Source organism: Sander vitreus, chromosome 14 (assembly GCF_031162955.1).
Source record: "Sander vitreus isolate 19-12246 chromosome 14, sanVit1, whole genome shotgun sequence".
In the NCBI taxonomy this organism is placed as follows: domain Eukaryota; kingdom Metazoa; phylum Chordata; class Actinopteri; order Perciformes; family Percidae; genus Sander; species Sander vitreus.
Genome location: NC_135868.1, coordinates 21,420,953 through 21,441,029, shown reverse-complemented (window position 1 = coordinate 21,441,029; position 20,077 = coordinate 21,420,953). Strand labels below are relative to the sequence as shown.

At 44.0% G+C, this 20,077-nt stretch overlaps 3 protein-coding genes across 5 annotated transcripts in view; 2 read left to right on the top strand and 1 right to left on the bottom strand.

The window, feature by feature from the left end:
• Window positions 1-230: 230 nt before the first annotated feature.
• Window positions 231-1,737, top strand: LOC144528818 (SOSS complex subunit C-like). Its single transcript, XM_078267663.1, has one exon. The coding sequence runs from the start codon at window positions 456-458 to the stop codon at window positions 765-767; it is 312 nt and encodes a 103-aa protein (XP_078123789.1). The 5' UTR covers window positions 231-455; the 3' UTR covers window positions 768-1,737.
• A 37-nt stretch (window positions 1,738-1,774) lies between these two features.
• On the top strand, window positions 1,775-8,858 carry yars1 (tyrosyl-tRNA synthetase 1). 2 transcript variants are annotated; one of them, XM_078267655.1, is made up of 14 exons: window positions 1,775-1,883; window positions 3,452-3,521; window positions 3,616-3,762; window positions 3,868-4,043; window positions 4,170-4,299; window positions 5,699-5,779; window positions 6,720-6,812; window positions 6,903-7,038; window positions 7,152-7,237; window positions 7,354-7,489; window positions 7,660-7,760; window positions 7,883-8,076; window positions 8,177-8,318; window positions 8,505-8,858. In XM_078267655.1, the coding sequence occupies exons 2-14, from the start codon at window positions 3,465-3,467 to the stop codon at window positions 8,613-8,615; spliced, it is 1,590 nt and encodes a 529-aa protein (XP_078123781.1). In that variant the 5' UTR covers window positions 1,775-1,883; window positions 3,452-3,464; the 3' UTR covers window positions 8,616-8,858. The 2 variants fall into 2 exon arrangements, with proteins under 2 accessions (XP_078123781.1, XP_078123782.1); XM_078267656.1 differs by having other exon boundaries at window positions 1,839-1,863.
• A 16-nt stretch (window positions 8,859-8,874) lies between these two features.
• Window positions 8,875-20,077, bottom strand: part of nhsl3 (NHS like 3) — a 41,771-nt gene continuing 30,568 nt past the window's right edge. For both annotated transcript variants that reach the window (XM_078267653.1, XM_078267654.1), the window contains 8 exons: window positions 17,300-17,458; window positions 16,683-16,726; window positions 16,428-16,566; window positions 15,623-15,730; window positions 15,383-15,543; window positions 15,078-15,275; window positions 11,458-14,965; window positions 8,875-10,943 (listed from right to left, as the gene is read on the bottom strand). In XM_078267653.1, coding sequence (XP_078123779.1) covers window positions 10,903-10,943; window positions 11,458-14,965; window positions 15,078-15,275; window positions 15,383-15,543; window positions 15,623-15,730; window positions 16,428-16,566; window positions 16,683-16,726; window positions 17,300-17,458 — 4,358 coding nt within the window. In that variant the 3' untranslated portion in view covers window positions 8,875-10,902. The remainder of the gene's footprint in view (window positions 10,944-11,457; window positions 14,966-15,077; window positions 15,276-15,382; window positions 15,544-15,622; window positions 15,731-16,427; window positions 16,567-16,682; window positions 16,727-17,299; window positions 17,459-20,077) is intronic.

Genomic DNA, 20,077 nt, shown 5'->3' with positions numbered 1-20,077 from the left:
TTATTGGGCTGTGATTTTAGTGTAGCAATATTCTACACCAGATTCTGTGCAACAATTATAAATGACTTGTGAATTGATTTCCAGTTTTATACAGTCATTTATTTTAATCCTCATTAACATAAAACATAACTGAGTTTTTAGTTGTTTACCAATTTAATTCCATGACTACATAAAGGTAGACTTAACAGCTTCTTTTAGAAATTATACGCTTTTATTTTGAAGGACGAACACTCAAACCGGAAGTGTTTACATTCTGTTAGCTTTAAGAAGTTAGAATCAAACACCTAAACTTCAAAGCTAATTCTGGCTGCTTATGCTTTATTTATGTATGTCATTAAGAAAAAGAAATTACAACGACGTCAGCTGGACAAGCACATAACGTTAAAAAAAACATTCTCAGTTAACGGCTTCATGGACTTTTATTTCCTCCGCTAACTCTGCTAGCTAAGCTTGTCATGGCTGCTAACCCTCCAGGACAAGGCTTTCAGAACAAGACCCGTGTGGCCATCCTGGCGGAGCTGGACAAGGAGAAAAGGCGGCTGATGCAGAGCCAGTCCACGAACAGCCCCGGAGCCAACATCCCTCTTTCGTCCAGACCCAACCTGAAGGAGGCGAGGGACAGCGCGGAACAGCAGCACATCGCCGCCCAGCAAAAGGCCGCCCTGCAACACGCTCACGTCCACTCTTCCGGTTTCTTCATCACTCAGGATTCCTCGTTTGGGAACCTCATCCTCCCGGTGCTCCCCCGACTGGAGCCCGATGTTTGACTGTGAACCTCCGAACAAATACCGACCAGTGCCCCGGCCCGGGGGAACAACTCACATGCGAATGATTCGCGTTCTTTGTCCTGTAATCATCCAAATGGTGATTTAGGCATCTAAACAACTTCACTGACAGAATAAAATATAACATTTGAACGCAATCAGTGTTGATCTATTAGCAGGGGGTTTAGATAGGAATCCGGCCCCCTAGAAAGAACAGTGCTGTGTCAGCCCTCTTTTAAGTAATTAATACGTTCTGCTGTAATTATAAAAGCATTACGTTTCTCTTCACTTACGATGATACATGTAGATATATGGAGAGCTATAACATATTAATAGCACGCTTTGGTAACTTAAGGATGTTCTATGGAAGGTGCTGATGGAGATAGAAATGTCATATAGAGAAGGGAAAGCATTTGCTAGCCGAGAGTTGGAAAGGCACATTTTCATAAAGCATATTCGAGCCCAGGTGTACTGATTGGTTTCTTGGTACCTGGGTGAATAAACTATTGTCTGTTGCATGCAATGTATGTAATAGGGACTTGGAGGTGATAGTTTATACAGGCCTTTACATAATGCACACAGCACTATAGGTCTATAGGGGCCAAACAACTATTATTTGCCCAAGGGAAGAATTGTTCTGCATTTTCGCCTTAGAAAAAGGAGGTAATAACACACTAATTGCACAATAACAAAGTTGTTTCAAACATCCACTATGTACCTGTAAATTATATATTTTTATACACACTGTTTTTTTACATGTCAATATCATCACTGTCAATATGAATATATGCATGTTGTATGTACTGCCAAATCCAACTACCTCATGTATATAAAGCAACCTGTTAACATTAGTAATTAATATTTAATCCAGCACCCTTTGCACTTTTATATCTGTACACATAGCAATCAGAACCGGAGTCTAATTCCTCGTTTGTGTACACACTTGGTCAATAAAGCTGATTCTGATTTTGTCTGCTCTGCAGTCAGCACTCGATTGCTTTCCCCTGGAGTTTAATGTGAGTTGATAGCAGAGTTGACTCTAGCGCTGATGCAACACTGACAGGTCCACCCAACCGGCTTTACTTACCCCCGTCTCATTGTAAGAAGACAGGTTTTGAGGTGGGTTAGTAGGTTTTACAGTATGGCTTTATGATAGACTGTCATTGCTGTTAGATTAAGTGAAAATGTAGGTACTAAATTGGTTGTAGTTGTATTCCGAAACATGATCGGAGCTAGGAAACGTTAGCTGCACATGGGTTTGTTGCTAGCTAGCCAGATAGATAGCCCTAGCTGGCTTGTTCATTCATTATCAGCGTGACGCTAAAGGTAAACTGGCCAGTAGGGTAGCTATAGCATGTTATCTTAAAGTTGACTGAATGGGCTATTCTGACATATAACTGAGGATTTGATGGTAAAAACATAGCTAACGTTAGCCAGTAGCTCCCCGTTTCGTGCTCTCAAACGTTAACGTTACTTACGTTATAAGCCCAGTCTCAGTGGCTAATTTAACGTTATAAGATATCAAAAGAATATTGATAGAGATGCTCAATCCTTTTGCTAATATGGTCTTCTGGTAAATTCGGCATAGAGGAAATATGTAACGTTAAGCTGCAGTTTCTTTCAAAGTAAAGCAAAAAGACATTCGACACCCATCTTCTAACATTAATAATTCTGAGAAAGGTTAAGATAATATAGGGCTGGGCTGGGCGATATGGAGAAACTCAAATATCATGATATTTTTGACCAAATACCCCGATATCGATACCGCAACGATATTGTAGTGTTGACTATTGGTGCTTTCACGAAATATTTACACAATGAGATTTTTGATAAATAATCATCAGTAATGTGGATATAATGACTAAGTGGGTAAAGGCAAATAATAGAACAGTTACACCAGTCTGGTAAGTTCAGAAAATGACATCACTTTATTGTAATGCAGCCTTTAAAACCAGGAAAAGACAACACTTATGCCATATTACGATATTACCATATCCAAAATCTAAGACGATATCTAGTCTCATATCACGATATCGATATAATATCGATATATTGCCCAGCTGTAAGATAAAATAGTTATCAATCGTCCTTAATGTTACACCACGGGATAAGAATGGGCAATGATGCATTTAATCTGGTTTTATTTGCGCTGTGTTGACATACTTATATAAATGCCATCCACGTTAAGTAAAATCAGTATTTCCCAGTGTCTCACACCGAGAAGAAAAAAAGCAAAATCCGAAATTGTCGATGATATACCTTAACTTTTCTCATAATTACGAGATCCTCACCTCTTGTCATTATGAGATAGTAACTCATAATTACCAGATAGGGTTTCTTTTTTCTTTTCTTTTTTAATGCAATGGACCTTTTTCACAGCAGACATTTTGACTTGTCATAGTAGGAAAAGCACAGCTGAAATTGATAACCTTAAGGATGGCTCAATTCCATCAAGTGTCCCAGTAAGCTATTTCAGTGAGTCAGCATGCACAATACCAGGACCTCTCCTAAGTGGAATGCAGCCATCATTAATGGTTTTGAATATATCTGTGTATATCTATTATGACACGTCAACGTGTCTGCCGTGAAAAAGGTCTATGCGCTGCCGTACCTATGATCTAGAATAGGTGAAACGAAGCTGGTGCCACTGATTCATAACAACGCTTAAACTCCTATCTTTCTGTCAGGAGGCTCTGCGCCATGGCAGATCAGTTAAGTCCGGATGAGAAGTTCCACCTCATCACTAGGAACCTCCAGGTGGGACATACAAACAAACCAACGTATACCCACAGTGACCGATGTCCACACCAGTAGCTTGGTCTCATTCTTCTCGTGAATGCGTGTATTGCAGGAGGTCCTTGGAGAGGAGAAGCTGAAGCAGATTCTTCAGGAGAGAGAGCTGAAGGTGTACTGGGGCACAGCGACCACTGGCAAACCCCACGTAGCTTACTTTGTCCCTATGTCCAAGATAGCGGACTTCCTTAAGGCTGGATGTGAGGTGGGTAGATCACACTGAGCGTCTTGTTAACAAATTCAATTTAATCTGCACTCCCTGCTAAATCAGGGCTCATGTTTTTGCCTCTTCCTTGTTTTTCTCCCTCAGGTCACTATTCTGTTTGCAGACTTGCATGCCTTCCTAGACAACATGAAGGCCCCCTGGGAGCTGCTGGAGCTCAGGGTGAAATACTACGAGCAGGTCATCAAGGCCATGTTGGAGAGCATTGGCGTGCCCCTGGACAAACTCAAGTTTGTCAAAGGAACTGACTTCCAGCTCAGCAGGTCAGTTGTGCTGACAGTACAGGAGACTGTGTTGACATGCATTTATTGAAATGTACTTTCTCAGAAACAGCTGCAGCTGCAGCCTGAAACTAATGTTGAAGGTCTGCATTTCATGTATTTTGTCAGAGAGTACACTCTGGATGTGTACCGTCTGTCCTCCATGGTGACGGAGCATGATGCTAAGAAGGCTGGAGCTGAGGTGGTCAAGCAGGTGGAGCATCCCCTGCTCAGTGGCCTGCTCTACCCTGGACTGCAGGTAATGACACGCTTCTAGATGGAGTCGTAACTGCTGGACTCCAGGAGTGGTGTAATATTATTTTGGGTCTCTTCATAACCCTAGTGATAAAATGAACTAGTTAAACTGTAGTTACAGCATATTGTCCACATATGGTGAGATACATCCACCCATACATATGGTGTCAGAAACTGAACTCTAACTCTGCATCACGGTGATAATTAACCCACCAAGCCCCCCAATACTGTTCGATTTATTTATTTACAGATGTATATACTGTAATTACACCTATACATAGCCATATTCTAATGCTCTTCATACTATTCATCCTGCACATACACTTATTCTTACTATTTTTATGTTACCACACTGCACATAGCTGTACATACTGTACATATGTCATGTTGCAGTGACATTACTACTAGTATAATGTCACTGCTACTACATTGCACATATCTGTACATGTTGTTCATACATTGTTCATATTACATAGCCATATTTATTCTGCTCTTATAACACTGCAATATATTTCTTGTCCTGCCTATGCACCACCTGACTTTTCTGCTTTTTTTTTTACACTTCTGGTTGGACGCAAACTGCATTTCGCTGTCTTTGTACACTGCACAATGACAATAAAGTTGAATCTAATCTAATCTAAAATACATACTCCAAACAAGCTTTCGGATGTGATCCTGCGTGCCCCCCTCACACACACGAAAATTGGAGTCCTTCCAGAAAAATGCGGAGTTTTTTTGTGATTGTTGCCGGCAAAAATCCTCGATTATGCGACACGTTTTCTTAAAAAATGCGATGGAATATGCGGGATATTTATGCAATTTTATGCGATGAAATTGCGGGAACTTGCAAAAACTGTGGTTTCATCGCGGGGTTTGCAGCTTTTCGATGATGTTCACGTTGCGTAATTACGTCACTTCATAACGTTCCCATGGCAACAAGGGAAAATGGCTGCTCTAGTGTGACATAAACGCAACATTTTTCAACTTTCTGCTAAGATATATGTGACTTTTTTGCAATGAAAATGCGGGGATTATGAAATCATGCAAGCCCCGCATGTTTTGCACGGAAATCAGCAATTTATGCGGCGAAAGTGCGGCGTATTTGAAAGAAATGCGCCCCCCCCGCATAAATATGAGGACTTTGGCTGATTATGCATTGAATTATGTGATCGCATAATCACATTTTTCTGGAGGGACTGATATGTGCCAACTCATCGTGTTCATTTATCTTGTTATATTTTACCATTTCAAGTGTCTATTTTGTTATTTTATATTTTACTATTTCAATTTTATATTTCTGTTTGTGATTTAACTGTCCCATTGAGAGCTGCTGAACTGCGTTTCGTCGTTGAAAACAATGACAATAAAGATCTATATTATTCTATTGTGTTCTTTGCCCTCAGGCTCTGGATGAGGAGTACCTCAAGGTGGACGCCCAGTTTGGAGGAGTTGACCAGAGGAAGATTTTCACTCTGGCAGAGAAGGTGCCATCTCCCTCCATCTTTGCACATACATTTCAATCCTTCACAATCTTTCTTCCCTACGTACCTGACGTCTTCCCGCTTCTCTTTCATTAATCAACACATACCCCGCAGCTCCTGTGGATGATTAGTTTAGGGGGAAGGGTTGGGTGTCGTTTGGGTTTTTTCCGATACCGGTGCTGAAACGATACTTTTAAAACGGTGCCAGTGCCTAAACGATGCCTGAACCGATACTTAAAAAAATAGGGGAATAGGGTATTTTACAATAACTTTGAATGCACCACGAGGCTTACTAGTTTGAAGTGAACGCACCGTCTGTGTTGTTTTTCCGACAACGGCAGCTGCAACACTGCTTAACGACCTGCTGTTGGAATCCTCTATAGTGAAATACAGACACCGTTTACACCGTTTAGCTGTCAGCATTTTAACCAATACAGCCATGATTTTAACTGTGTTTAATCCAGCTGCTAGCTAGCGGTAGGCTAACGTTATTTGCTGTCAAGTGAAGTGTTAACTAGCGTCACGTGCGGCGATGCTCCTGTTGCCTCTAACGTCTGTTTCAGAGCATCGGAGAGCAGCGCAAAAGGCATTTAATTGACACCGAAATGAGGCACCGCAATCCGCGTTGCAATTCAGTCCGGTAGATAGCGGTCGTTTAGGCACCGGTGCCATATTAGCACCAGGTTTCGGTACCTGACCCTATTAGGAGTAGCTGTGAGTTTGTTGATAGCACGTGAATCATTTTGGACTTTAAAAAATGAGTTCTGATTTATTTCCTCCATGTGCATTACGTTTCAGGTCTCGACATAATAACTGATAATGAAGACGATTTCTAGAAATGAGGAACTATAAATGTCACAGCAGGGTGATCCCATGAAACAGTTTTCACAATAAGATCTCTATACATTGTAAAGAGTAACGGTGGCCTCTCATCTGTCTCCAGTACTTGCCTTCCCTTGGCTATGCCAAGCGCTCCCATCTAATGAACCCGATGGTGCCAGGACTGACTGGGGCCAAGATGAGCTCCTCAGAGGAAGTACGTCACAGTAGGAATAAATAGGTCAAGATTTGTACGAACATTTTCTTCTACTGCTTGTGGTCATACCGTCATCTCTATCGGCTGCAGGAGTCAAAGATTGATCTGCTGGACTCTGCCGGAGACGTGAAGAAGAAGCTGAAGAAGGCTTTCTGTGAGCCAGGCAACATCCAGAACAACGGAGTCCTCTCCTTTGTCAAACATGTCGTCTTCCCTCTACGCGGAGGTAGAAAACTGCCCGTTGAGTTGCCCGCTGTTGTCTCAGCTTCAGACTTTTCCTCCACTCATATAGATATACGAGCACAACATGAGTTGATGATTGGGATTATTGTGTTTCAGAGTTCTGTGTCAAAAGAGACCCCAAGTGGGGTGGAGACAAAATCTACACCGCGTTTGAAGAGTTGGAGAAGGACTTTGCTGAGGAGGTAACGTATAGACACACTGGTTTATTTGAAGAATAAAAGCCCTTCGTAAAGTACATCCCTGCTAAAATGCATAATTTTCCACTTCTGGTCTGATCTAACCTTTGGCAATCTTTTAGCTGGTCCATCCAGGAGACCTGAAGGCCTCCGTGGAAGTAGCACTAAACCAACTGCTGGAGCCAATCAGAAAGAAGTTTGAGTCGCCTGAGCTCCGCAAACTTTCCAACACTGCCTACCCCAACCCCTCAAAGACGAGTCAGTGTTTTACCCATCATCCTCGCTGTCTTCCCTCTCGCCTTCCCTCTCTCACATCCTGTCCAAATTTCCAAATGTTTCCAATCCAAATATAGCGGTGTGACTAGTTGCAAACATTGGGATGTCAACTGTGTGTGTGTGTGTGTGTGTGTGTGTGTTCGTTCGTTCAGAAGGGGCTGCAAAGGGTGCCAAGGCAGGAGGAGGAGAGGATGACGAGCTGGACCCCTCCAGAGTGGACATCAGGGTGGGCAAGATCATCAGTGTGGAGAAGGTAGGACGTGAGGATGATGCCTGATCAGTTTAGCTCTTCTTCAGACGATGTGTTGAAATGATCCATCTGTACGGCCCTCTTTCTCTGAGTTCGCCTCGGTGTCTTTATTTTCCAACTTCCAGCATCCAGATGCTGATTCACTGTACCTGGAGAAGATTGATGTGGGGGAGCCGGAGCCAAGAACGGTAGTCAGCGGTCTGGTGGCTTATGTTTCCCGGGAGGACTTACAGGACCGACTGGTGTTGGTGCTGTGCAATCTGAAACCCCAGAAGATGCGAGGGATTGAGTCTCAAGCCATGCTGCTGTGTGCCTCTATGTGAGTGTCGTCTCTGCTTTGCACAAACCAACACGGTACATCCCTCAGCTTCATTTGTTTTATTTCATTACTCTGCTCACTCCGATTGGTCGATTTTCAGTGAAGGGGAGCCCAGGAGGGTGGAGCCTCTGGACCCTCCAGAGGGGTCGTCGCCAGGAGAACGGGTCTTTGTCGAGGGATATGAGACAGGCAAACCAGACGACAAACTCAACCCAAAGAAGAAGGTGTGGGAGAAAGTACAGGTAGGTGTCAGTCAGATTGGACTGTTACTCTATTCATAAATTAAATTCCATGAATTGTTTTTTGCTTCAAAATCAATTTTTTTCCCCCTTCAAATATGGACCAATGTTTTATATTCATCATAACATTTCTACAATGGAATAATGGCATATTGGGGATTGACTGTATGTCCATAATGATCTCCCCAGGTCGACCTGAAGATATCGGGCGAGTGTGTAGCTCAGTGGAAAGACAAGCAGCTGATGACTAAACTAGGACAGATCACATGTAAGACACTCAAAGGAGGCAACATCAGTTAGATACATCGCATTCAGCACTGAAGCTGCTCCTGCCGCCCACATTAAATCAGGAACACTTTCATCAACAAATCGCCGTGGCAACAATGGTCCCAACTTCATCTGGATGTTTTCTTGGCGAACGATGGGACATTGATGCCAAAAGTCTCAGATGCTTTGGACTGGCTGGGACAAATTATTTTAACTTGCTTTGACTTTATTAGAAAATGTAATTCCTAAAAGTGTACAACCAAATTCTGTAACTAATCAACCTACGAGTCTCTTTACCTGGTGTTGTATGGTGTTTCTAACACACTTTAAAGGTGCAGTAGGACTTATAAAACTAACTTTCTGTCATATTTGCTGGAACTGACCCAATGTTCCAGTAGAACCACATCCAGCTCCTCTGGCACCACCTACAGCCTGTAGAGCTCCCTGTTCAGATGCACCAATCAGGGCCAGGGGGTTGTCTAAGTCATGTCAATCACTGCTCATGCACACGCATTCATTCTTCCTTGTGGGGGGAGGGAGACCGTTTTGGGCTTTAGCAGAAAGGGGGGGAGGGACTGAGAAGTTGTCGATGTTCAAGTCCTGGATCTTCACAATCCTACCTACAGCACCTTTTAAATATACAAATACAATAAAACAGTTTCTGCAAAAGAGACCTACTGCTACTTAGACAATGAAGGATTACTTTACTGAATGTTGCTGTACTGGCTGACTGTGCCTGGAAGTAGCTGATAAGGGATCTCAGGTGTTTTAAAAGGGGACTTAATGTTTCAGTAATTTTCTGGGCCTTAATGGTAAATCACAGGGAAGTGTGGCCAATCTGCCAAACCTAATTAAACATGTTTTTTTGGGGGGTTTGAGACGTAAGATCATCTATAAATAAATGCCACATGTGCCATGTACTATAAGACATAGGACGGTTGCAATGGGGGTAGTGTACAGAAATCAATATCCGGACATTAACTGTCATATAATGAAATGATGCATCATCTCTAACATGAAATAAACGCTGGCTGAATTCTGTGGTCTGCAGAAATGAAATGCATCTGTGTTGGATGAGCGATACCGTACATTTAGGTGTCTGTCTGCACCACATCTTCAAAGAGAAAGAAAGCAGTGAACTGCATTTTCAATACACTTACATTTTATTTATAGAAGTAATAACTGTACATAAAATCTTTATAATCATCAAGACGGCGATTTTCAACCCATTACGAAGAGTCAGTTCACTCACCAATGATTGGTTTTGCTGGGGGAAAGCATTTTTTGTGCAAATAGTGATGAGTTGGATTTTCCACCAAAAAGGCATAGGTCAAAGTTTTGGATACAGAACATTTAATAAAAACATTGACCTCTCACTAAGTCTACTCCAGTGTATCAATCATCCAGGGCCCTAAGAGTGGTTTGCCAGATGAAATAGATTCTTAAATATTTTATATTTGGTAGGAAAAGGTGACAGACAGTGCTACAAGTGGAAACAACCACACATAAATAAATAGGATGCTTGTGTTACTGTTGTCCTCAAAGAGTTCCCAGATGTGATGACCTTTACTAAAAAATTCGATCTAATTGACATTTTAGCAGTTGCTGTAATCGGATAAGTCTTAATGGTTTATCATCTGTAGCTTCACAAAAGTGCCTCTGTCCTAATTGACAAAATATCTTCCTCTCATTCTTGTTGAGTATGCAGCATCCCTTTTTCTCAAATACTATTCCATATATATGTGTCCACACAGTGAAAAGCAGGACCAAAACTGAGTGTGACAATTAGTTTTTACTCCGATCTTTAAGCCAAGAAGGTGATAAAATGCTAATGTGTCTTGTTGTGGATGCCATCGTCAGCTTTTTCCTGACAACTGCTTAATTATGCATGATATTAACAACATGCAAAAAAGACTTAGACAGTAAACCTCTGTACAGGAATGCTTTGCCAAGACAAATCCTTTTCTCTGAGTTGCAGTGGCCACTACCTAATTCTACCTCTGGGAGGCGATCTCACACAAGCCAAATATTTACAGCCCACACCATTTCATCCTGAGGCGCCTTAATAAGAGAAAAACTATAGCTTAGAAAAATACTCCAGAATAAAGCTATCATAAGAAATGGGGAGCTACACATTTTTTGCATTAATATGTAAGAAGGCCATTACAGGCTAAGGCTTTTGGAGAAGACTTAACACACATAACACTCTGATAGTTGACTTGTACGTCTCTCAGTAATGTCAGTCCTTGCTGTCAGTTGTCCTTTTACTTGCTTGTAGTCGTTGCTTGTTTCTCTGGCATGAGCCTGGTTCAATGCTCTTTCAAAACAGTGTTTCAATTGTGTCCGCTGTCACTCTTGTAGCTGAAGAGGGACGACAAGAGAAGGATAGACATGATGGCATCAGCATAATCAGCATAATACAGTTACAGGAACACATGTAATGAGTGTTCTGTCCTAATCTAATTCAGTCACTGAGACATGATCATGAGCTTCAGGTTAAGGCTGATTGAAGCACATGCTTGCACATTTGACTAGAAAAAGCTAAGGGCAAAGCCTGCAGCATTTGTATTGTGTTAGTGTAGAAGGGGGGGCATGGGGGGGGGCTTGTGTGTGCAGTTCTGGAGAGCAGAACATATGCTGTTTAAGGCAATGTGAAACTGCGTAGCTGTTCAAGATCATGGAAATGCTTGAATTTGCATTCTGTGTCTTCATGACATGAGTGTGGCACGTTTGCTATTGATTTATGTTAGCAATGAATCAGCACAGAGTTTACACACTCAGCAGCAGTACACTGATGCACGCTGATGAAGGCAGTCTTTCATGACTTGCGCAAATGACAGAAAATCATGGTTACAAGGAATGTTGCTGCTCTTACCTGTTGTCTCAGAAGGTATTATTCCACTCATATGATGCACTCCTGCTATTGCCCCGTTTCCTTCAACACTGAAGTCCATCTTTGCTGAACAAGCAGGAAGATGCTGTGAAGCACTGATGCTCCCGTGGGCTGGTTTCTTTGCGACTGGAGGAGGAACTTTGTCCAACTTCCCCCCACCATTGGAGAAAGCGGGGGCCTTCGATTTGTCGGACACCTGCATGAGCTCGGCCGCCAAGCTTTGCTTCAGACTTGCCTGAGCTTCAGTGGAGGAGGCGGCTGGAGTCTTGTCTATGACAACCGTTTTTGTGCTCCTCGAGAAGATAAAGCTGGCGGTAGAGGCTGGCGACTTGTGCATGTCACATCCCTCAGGGGATTTCAGGGACAGAGCCCCTTGTTCACCGACAGAGCTGTAAGTGGACGGTCTCACACCCAGTCGGGATGGAAGACCATCTCTTGAAGACATGGCTGCCGTTTTCATACGTATGGCTTCCTGTAAGCGCATGGAAGGAGTGTTTATTACCACAGGGGATGTCTTTACTGTCTGCGGGGGAGATTTTAATGACAGGGACTTGCGGATGGGCTTCTGTGGAGTGTTTTGAGGTCCTGGGATTGAAACTGGGCAATTCTCCTGATCTGAAGCACCCTGGTTTGTTGACTTGTCCTCCGATGGAGCTTTCACCTGATCTTCAGTCATGTTGACTGATCTGAGACGAACCATCTGAAGCAGGGAGGGGGTGACTAGAGGTATGTTGGCATCCTCTTTGGGAATGGGTACACTTTTGTGGCGGGAAAGGAGCTCCTTGCTCCTGGCCTCTCGGTTTTGCACACTGGGCTGCCTTCTGAAATGAACACCAGGAATTAAATTCTCTGCTGGTAAAGGGGGTGCTACTGGGACAGTAATTGGAGGTTGGGCACTGACGGGAAGCTCGGAGGGAGGCTGATCTTCAATTTTCAGAGAGTCTTGCTTCCGGAAACTGCTGGGAGGAACTAAAGCAGAGACTGATACTGGGTTCTCTGCTCCTGCAATGGGTGGCAAAGAGGGTGAATTCACTGGTGGAGGTGGGACACTGTCTGAAACAGCTAAACATTTCTGCACTGGTCTGCAAGAAATCTCATCAGCGGTGTTAGCTTTTGAAACTTGAACAGCAACCTCTGGTTTGGTGTCAGTAACCATTTGTGGAACAGCAGGGGACACATCTGGAATTTGTCCATGTACAGATGTCCCAGCTTCACTCAAATCCTCAATTGTCTCTCCGACTTCCTCTGTGGGTCTTCTTGGGACATCCAGCTCTGTGAGACAACTGTCCATCACATTTGCCACACTGTCTGTCACAAAGGGCGGAGGAGGTAGAGGAAAGTCAACCTCATCTCCTCCAAACACCGAGTCCTCTTCCATAGGAGGCGGAGGAGGTGGCCAGCAAGACTCTGCGACATGGATCTCCTCCTGTAGCCTCTGTAATTCACCTGGTGGCGCAGACACTGATGAAGGAGGTGTCTTTCTTGGCAGAGGAGGTGTAGGGTGGTATGCCGGGGGAGGGGTAGGTGGTGGCGAGGCCTTACTAATTTTGGGGACCTCTACAGAAAGCGTCTGCATGGATGTGACCTCACTTTTGTCCATCTCATGATCACTCTTATGAACTAAAATTACAACCCCGTGCTGTGAGAAGGCTGTATGCTTCTCAACAGGTAAATGAACTTCTGTCGTGGCACTGCTACTCATTTTTATTTGCTGTCTGTCCACTGAGTGTTCTGTTGACACCAGTTCCTCTCTGTGCAGTATTGCCATGGGTTTCTTCATGACAGGAGGAGGATCTTTCTTTGGACTCACAGGTTCCTTTACTAGAGGGCTACTACTCTGCTCTTGTTTCTGAACGTCTGCACTTGCTTCCACGCTCTCTCGTTCGGTACTTGGAAATTCCCTATTCTCCTTCTCCTTGTGAACGCCTTCAGGAACTGTTTCTAACAAAGTCTCAGGTTTTGCTTTGCTTTCTGACAATTCTAAGACAGATTTGTCTGTGGTTGATGGTTTTTCAACTAAAACGTGCATCTCCTTGATGGCTTCCGTCTGGGTTCCTGCTCTTTTCATTGTGCTGTCTTGTATCTGTGCTGGTTTCTGGGTTACTGTGATGACATTAGGGCAAGGTCCACACAGGAGCTGAAAGGTGTGTTTGTTGTGAACCCATGTCTCCGGAGGAGGAGGACATGGCGCTTTGACTTTGGGAGGTGGTGGGATGTTCAACAGCTCTCTGACTTCAACCCCCAAAGTCGAAGAATTGTTATCTGGAGTGCGTTCTTTTGCAGCAACAGTGGGTGGAGATCCCTGCGGATGCAGACTGGGGCTACATGTGGAGACATCTGGATTGACAGACTCAGATGTGCCAGATGATAGAGAGGTAAGCGAGGAGGAAGGGGAAGCTGCTGAGGATGAGGCTCGAGACACCGATCTCTCAGGTTTGACAGGTTTCTTCTTCTGCTTGTCAGGAGAGGTTGGGGAGATCCCTTTTGGGGAGAGTGTCGGAGTGCCACTCTGACTGGAGTAGCCACTGGAAGGGGACATGGTCCGTTCAAATTTCCCCCCTTCCGAGGGAGTTCTCTGTGGGGAGGAGCTGCTGGATTCTCCCTCTGTTGCTCCTCCTCCTGCCTCAGTAGAAGACGCCTGTGTGGGGCTCAAAGGATTGGAGGAAGCGTCTACACAGCTGGACCCCGTGGAGTTTGGTGCAAAGGTGGGGATCCTACTGGTATCTGCAGTAACTGATTTGATCTCATCCGTTGCTACAATATTTTCTGTGGCATCTGCCACATCTCCAGACACAGAGTCATCGATATCCACCAGAACCCTGGAGTTGCTCCTGATCTTATTACTATGCAGAGAGTTGGTTCTCCGTGGAGGTGCCGGGGGTTGCTTGGTCTTCATAACCGACAGACTGCGTGTGAAATTCTGTCTGGTCTTTGCATCGTCGCCAGCAGCCACTGACCCTGAAACATCAGACTCACATTCTTGACCTGTAACAACATTTTCCCTTTTACTGTTGGAGCTGCTAATCATGCTAATTAAGCTACGGAGACTGACGAGGTCTTGGTCCCCACTAGACTGCTCTGTCTGGCTTTCCCGCCCATTCGGACCCACTCTCTGTGAGTTGCCACTACGTGTGCTACCCTTAGAGGATACTGGGGAGGAGTTTGAAATAATGGTCTTTGAAGACTGCGACTCGCTCCAGTTCGACCCCGAAGCCGATGTGGGCATCAGTGTGGAGTCGTTGTGGGAACTGTCAGTCTGGGAACCATCTCCATCTGATCTTCTGGACAAAAACGGGCTGACTGATGAGTCCCCGGATGCAAGGCTGCTTTTGCTTACAGTGCGAACACTACTGCCATGGTTTACACTGCTGCCACGCGTCCGACTGCTGCTGCGGTCGATCTCTATGACTTCAATCGAAGCCGGCAAGACAGCATTAGGGATGATTGTAGACAAGTAGGTGGCCTGAGGAGACATGGACATCACTGGACCCTACAAAAACACAGAATTTCACAGCTTCACAAGTTTCCCAAATGCTCAACACAGAATAAGGTAAAATACAGATTACGGAATTGTATCCATAACGTACTGATTTAATCCTTACCTGGGGTTCCTGGAGGAAGCTAAACACTGTTGAAGGACAGAAGGATGAGGAAGTGGTCATGCCGGGTAGTGCAAGGGACTTGGGTCTCAGGGTTGAGGTGGGACAGGGATAGGAGGCAATGCCCTGGTGGTTGAAAGGCTGCTCGTCTTGGTACATTTCCTGGAGGTGTTTCCTCTGCAGCTGTTCATCCCTGGAGGCCTGTTCAAGAATGGAAAAAGGATCATTTTGAAGTGATAAAAAACAACCTGTAATGTGTATTAAAAACTATTCTGAAAAAAGTGTATACTTTCTGGAGAACCCTTTACCTCCAGGTCTGAAAGGTGCACCCTTGCTCCCTCCTTATTCGCTACTGGAGACCCTCCATCAACCGTAGGAATGATAACAACACCTGATTGGCTGTTAGTGACATTTCCGTCGTGATTAGAGGAAGATACAAGCTGCTGGAAGGTTGAGTTTCTGTGCAATGCTGGGAAGAGGGCAAATCGCTGTCAATAACAAGTTTACCCCCAAGGAAGCATGATGTCTACATGATGGTGTGGACATACCGAGCTCTTTTTGGACCTGATTGGGAATACCCATGATGGTGGTCCTCCTGCTCCTCTTCCTGCTCGTATCTAGTCTTTTCACTGGATTCAGAGGCTTGAATGTAGAACCTGAGAGACAGAGTTCAACTACTGTAACTGAATTTGAGGAGAGTTATTCTGCAATGAAAAAGCTATGCTCAGGACAGAAGAACTTGGTGAAATAATGCAGGGAATGCACTATAATGCATCAAAACTCAGTAAAGTATATTGGGGACCTGGCTTTTCCAGAGGATTTTAAAAAGGATGTTTGAAATATGGACCAGAATACCAATTACATTTTCTTTGTCCACACAAGCACACACACACACACACACACACACACACACACACACACACACACACACACACACACACACACACACACACACACTTTGCCTTATAGCTGTGCTGTCTTCAGATGCTTAGAACTTTTTAAGGAATTGGAAAAAAGCTCCAGCTGTGTGACCGTGTGTGTGTGTGTGTGTGTGTGTGTGTGTGTGTGTGTGTGTGTGTGTGTGTGTGTGTCAAGTTGCTTTTCCTTTGATTTCACGCCATAACTGCAGAGGCACCAAGCAGCTGGGAATGAGATGCTAATTAAGTACACGCTTATGACTCGCCATAAAGCAGTAAACCCAGGAACAAAGCTGAAGCTTTCACAGGCACAATAACTATGATTAGCTCCTATTTCCCTACGATATAAGATATGGATGCTTTCTTTCAATGTCTCTCTTTAAACACACACACACACACACACACACACACACACACACACACAGCTGTGGTTTACCTTGGCGGGTGAGCACAGGCCTAGTCGACACAGCAGAAGTTACTGTGGTATCAGTACTCCCAGCGGTGGATCTCGACTCCGGAGAGCCACCTCTGTCCTTGGAGCTGATATCCTGCTCCGGACGCAGAGTGTCTGTGGACTGCAGGGGATACACACACGCACACACACATATGCAGCAGTTTTTAGATAGGTGGCATTCTTTGTGTGTAGGAAGTGAAGGAAAAAATGACACACAGAGCTTTTGGAGGCACTTACAGCAATGCTCTCATCGTCAGGAAAGTTCACTCCATTCGTGTGCTCTGTGTGAACCAAATAGACAAGGATCAAACACCGAAGCTGAATACACTCAAACTCCATCCATAATCATGTACAGTATCTATCATCAGTGTTGTAATTGTCGATAAAAAAGGTGGATAAACATGAAGCTCCAGCTGGTAACTTTAATGTGACCTGAATAGAGAAAAGTGCCACTGACGAACACAAATCTGTTATATTTAAAAATAATGTCTTTAATCAGTCTGATAGTACTTACTGTACAATACTATACTATACTATACTACAATGTGTTCTTAAATATTGTGGGTAAGCTTTATTTAGATGGGTTTACATCTATTGTACATTATTTGAGTATAAAACGCTCTATGGTGTTTTAAGCCCCCAACGTCGACTTCAAGGCAGCGCTGAGACCGTCCACTTCAAGGCACCTAACCCTAACCCTAACCATTGCCTAATCCTAGTGCCTTCCAGGCAGCGCTGCCTGGAAGACGACGTTGGGGGCTTAAAACACCAAACACCGTATAAAACACAAATATATATATAAGTGTCTACAGTATGAACTAATATGTTTTCGTATTTATAGTCCTGTGTCTGACCTTCCTGCTGTAGTATCTTGAGCCCTTCCTGGGCCTCAGTGTGCAGGTCCTCCAGGTACTGTGGCCTGCTGCCCTCGATGAAAACATTCTCCTGGTAGTGCTGGGACGTCCTGTAGTGGACGGTTAACCTCTTCTGGTCTTCATTCCCTTTCGGGCCAGCTGTTGGTATGGTGGAAAAAGAAAGGGTTGGGGAAAACAGAGAAGAAGACAGATGTAAAATTTTGATCTTGAATTGAACAGTATTTCACTTCTTCCTATTTACTGTGTATCTGCCATTTTGCTATTTTTTTGATCTTCGGACCAAAAACACCACACTTTATTCTGAAACACACCAGCTTTCTACAAGCTGATCTTTGTCTTTCAGCAGGTACTGCCTTGTCCTCTTTGTCAATCATCAACCAAATGCAAACAGACTCAACAGGTGTCCACTTGCCAAAACATCTATCAGCTTTACAGTGAATCCTTCGCACCTCCACCTGTCGCGAGTGTGTGCTTATCTGTGCACGTTTGACACAGCACACTCTTCCAATCTCCTCAGCTGAGCAGTTTAGTTGGCAGATGTCCCAGTCTGACCAGGCTCTCAACAGTAAACTATTGCCTGGCTAATCTCCTGCAGTATCTGTCATGGAGGATTAGATAATCTGGATTGTCCGTATGTAAAGATGTCACTGGACCCCCTACTGGGGGACCTCCTGCATGGGAACTGGACAAGGCTCTCCCTTCAGGATGGCTTTACTCAATGTCAAAGGACAGCCAACATAAGTGGAGACTGAACAGAAAATTAAGATTTAATAATAAAAATAAGTACTAGTTATACAGCAGTAAATACAGTATAGGCAATGGCCCAGCCAGCTGTAGTTCAGTTATACTAAACTTCAGTGTTGATGATGATGATGATGATGATGATGATGAATAATTTTATTTCGGTTAACATACATGAAAGAAACAATTATTTCCCACAATTTGCCACTGTAGCCAACCTGAAAAAGGAATAGGCTGAAGCCAAGGCTTATTTCTGCATATCCTATATGTTCAAGAGATGGTTAGCTTTATATTGTTTTTGCCTTGAGTATGTGCACACAAACAATAGTATTTGGGGATTTGAGGAGGTGGAAGCCATCTTGTCTTAAATACTGTCACACATTCATATTTGATATGACAACCAAAGACAGTTTGACTTTTGTGGCATGTGGTTTGCCTGTGAGGCACTTATTCTTTTCTAGAGGGCTTAAGTGCAAACTAGGCAGGGGAAGCTAAATGATTATGAGGAGAATGTGTGTAAATTAAAGGCAGGTCTCGAAAAATGATGAAACAATATATTTTTTTAAGATAATCTTTTGGGCATGTCGAGGAGTAAACCTCTATATATGGGCGCCTGCTCTACCAGGTGAGCTACCCAGGCGCTCATTATAATTAGTTTTGTCTATTATTTTTAACTGTATGCTTGCTTTTGGCTGTGTGGGCTATGTCAGTTACATACATTGTACGTTGTCTGTTATTAGCTAATCAGAAGTCAACGCGAGGTGTCCGCTTTCCCTCCTTTGTCACTCTCAACACTGTGGCTCTCAGTCTCACCTGGTAAGGTAACACTGTGTGAGTGTGGATGTACATACTGTACATGTTTGTGTGTGTAAGGTAACAGACACTCCTACCCCTATTCCCTCCGCAATCACACAGGTGAGGCAGCCCAGACACAATGCCCGCCCCTGTGTGTGGCTGTGGGAAATCTCAGGTCATTGTGAACCTGGGACTGTCTGATGCCATCCAAGAAACAGAGACAAAGTTCATTACAAAACAGCCATCGTAGAGTGCATATTACTCGCATTTAAGGTGCTCTAACTACTAGTTGTGATTTTTTGGAAAAGCAGCCATTCATGAGACTCCGCCAGACCCCTGCGATGCAGGAGGTTTAGGGCTTTTGGTCGATTAAGACGACCGCCAAAAAAGTCAGTTAAGCCCTTTATCTCATTAGAGAGAACCCCTAAATTGTCTTCAACACTAATTCTTGCATAGCCGTGTGTCTGTGTTTGTGAGACAGAGATAATGAGCAGCACACAAAATCAGCAATTATAGAAGCAAGTCTTTACACTAACTAACTAACTAATCCATCACCTCATAACCTCAACCGTGCAACACAATCTTTTTAGGGCATATAATGTCTTGGAAAAAGGTCAGCTTAACTCTACAAACCTCAATCAAAGCAAAGTTAAAGAGTATTACTGTCCAAATCAGCGTTCATTTCTGTCAGCAGCCTAAAGTCAAAGCTACAGCCTGCCAACAACGTGCCATGTGAGTCAGCACTCACCCTTCTTCTTGAAGACAGACAGCAGAGAGTGGAGGCGCTTCCTCAAGTAGACCACCATGCCTACACCAGCGCCATAGCAGATACAAAATCTAAATATTGTGGTAAAGGCAAATAAACTCCAACAAGTCCTTTTTTTCTTCTGTCAGTGGTGTAAAAAGTCAGTTTGTTTTACAAAGAAGATCCCGATGCTCTGAACTCTAAGGATGGAAAAATCTTTGACAGCCGTGTGTCTGTGAGTGGCTGTAGGTGGCCTGTTGTCAGAGTGAGAAGCTCTCTCCTCCCTCTGCAGAGTGTCTGAGTGACTCGGGACGGACAAGTACACAATAAGATCTGCTTCCAGCCAAGCAGCCTGTCCCAGCTGCATTATCCCTGAGTCTGATACCCTCCTCCCTTCCCCCCTCTGCTCTCTCTCTCTCTCTCTTTCTCTATATATATATATATATTTTGCTCTGTCGCTCACACTGGCTCCCTCC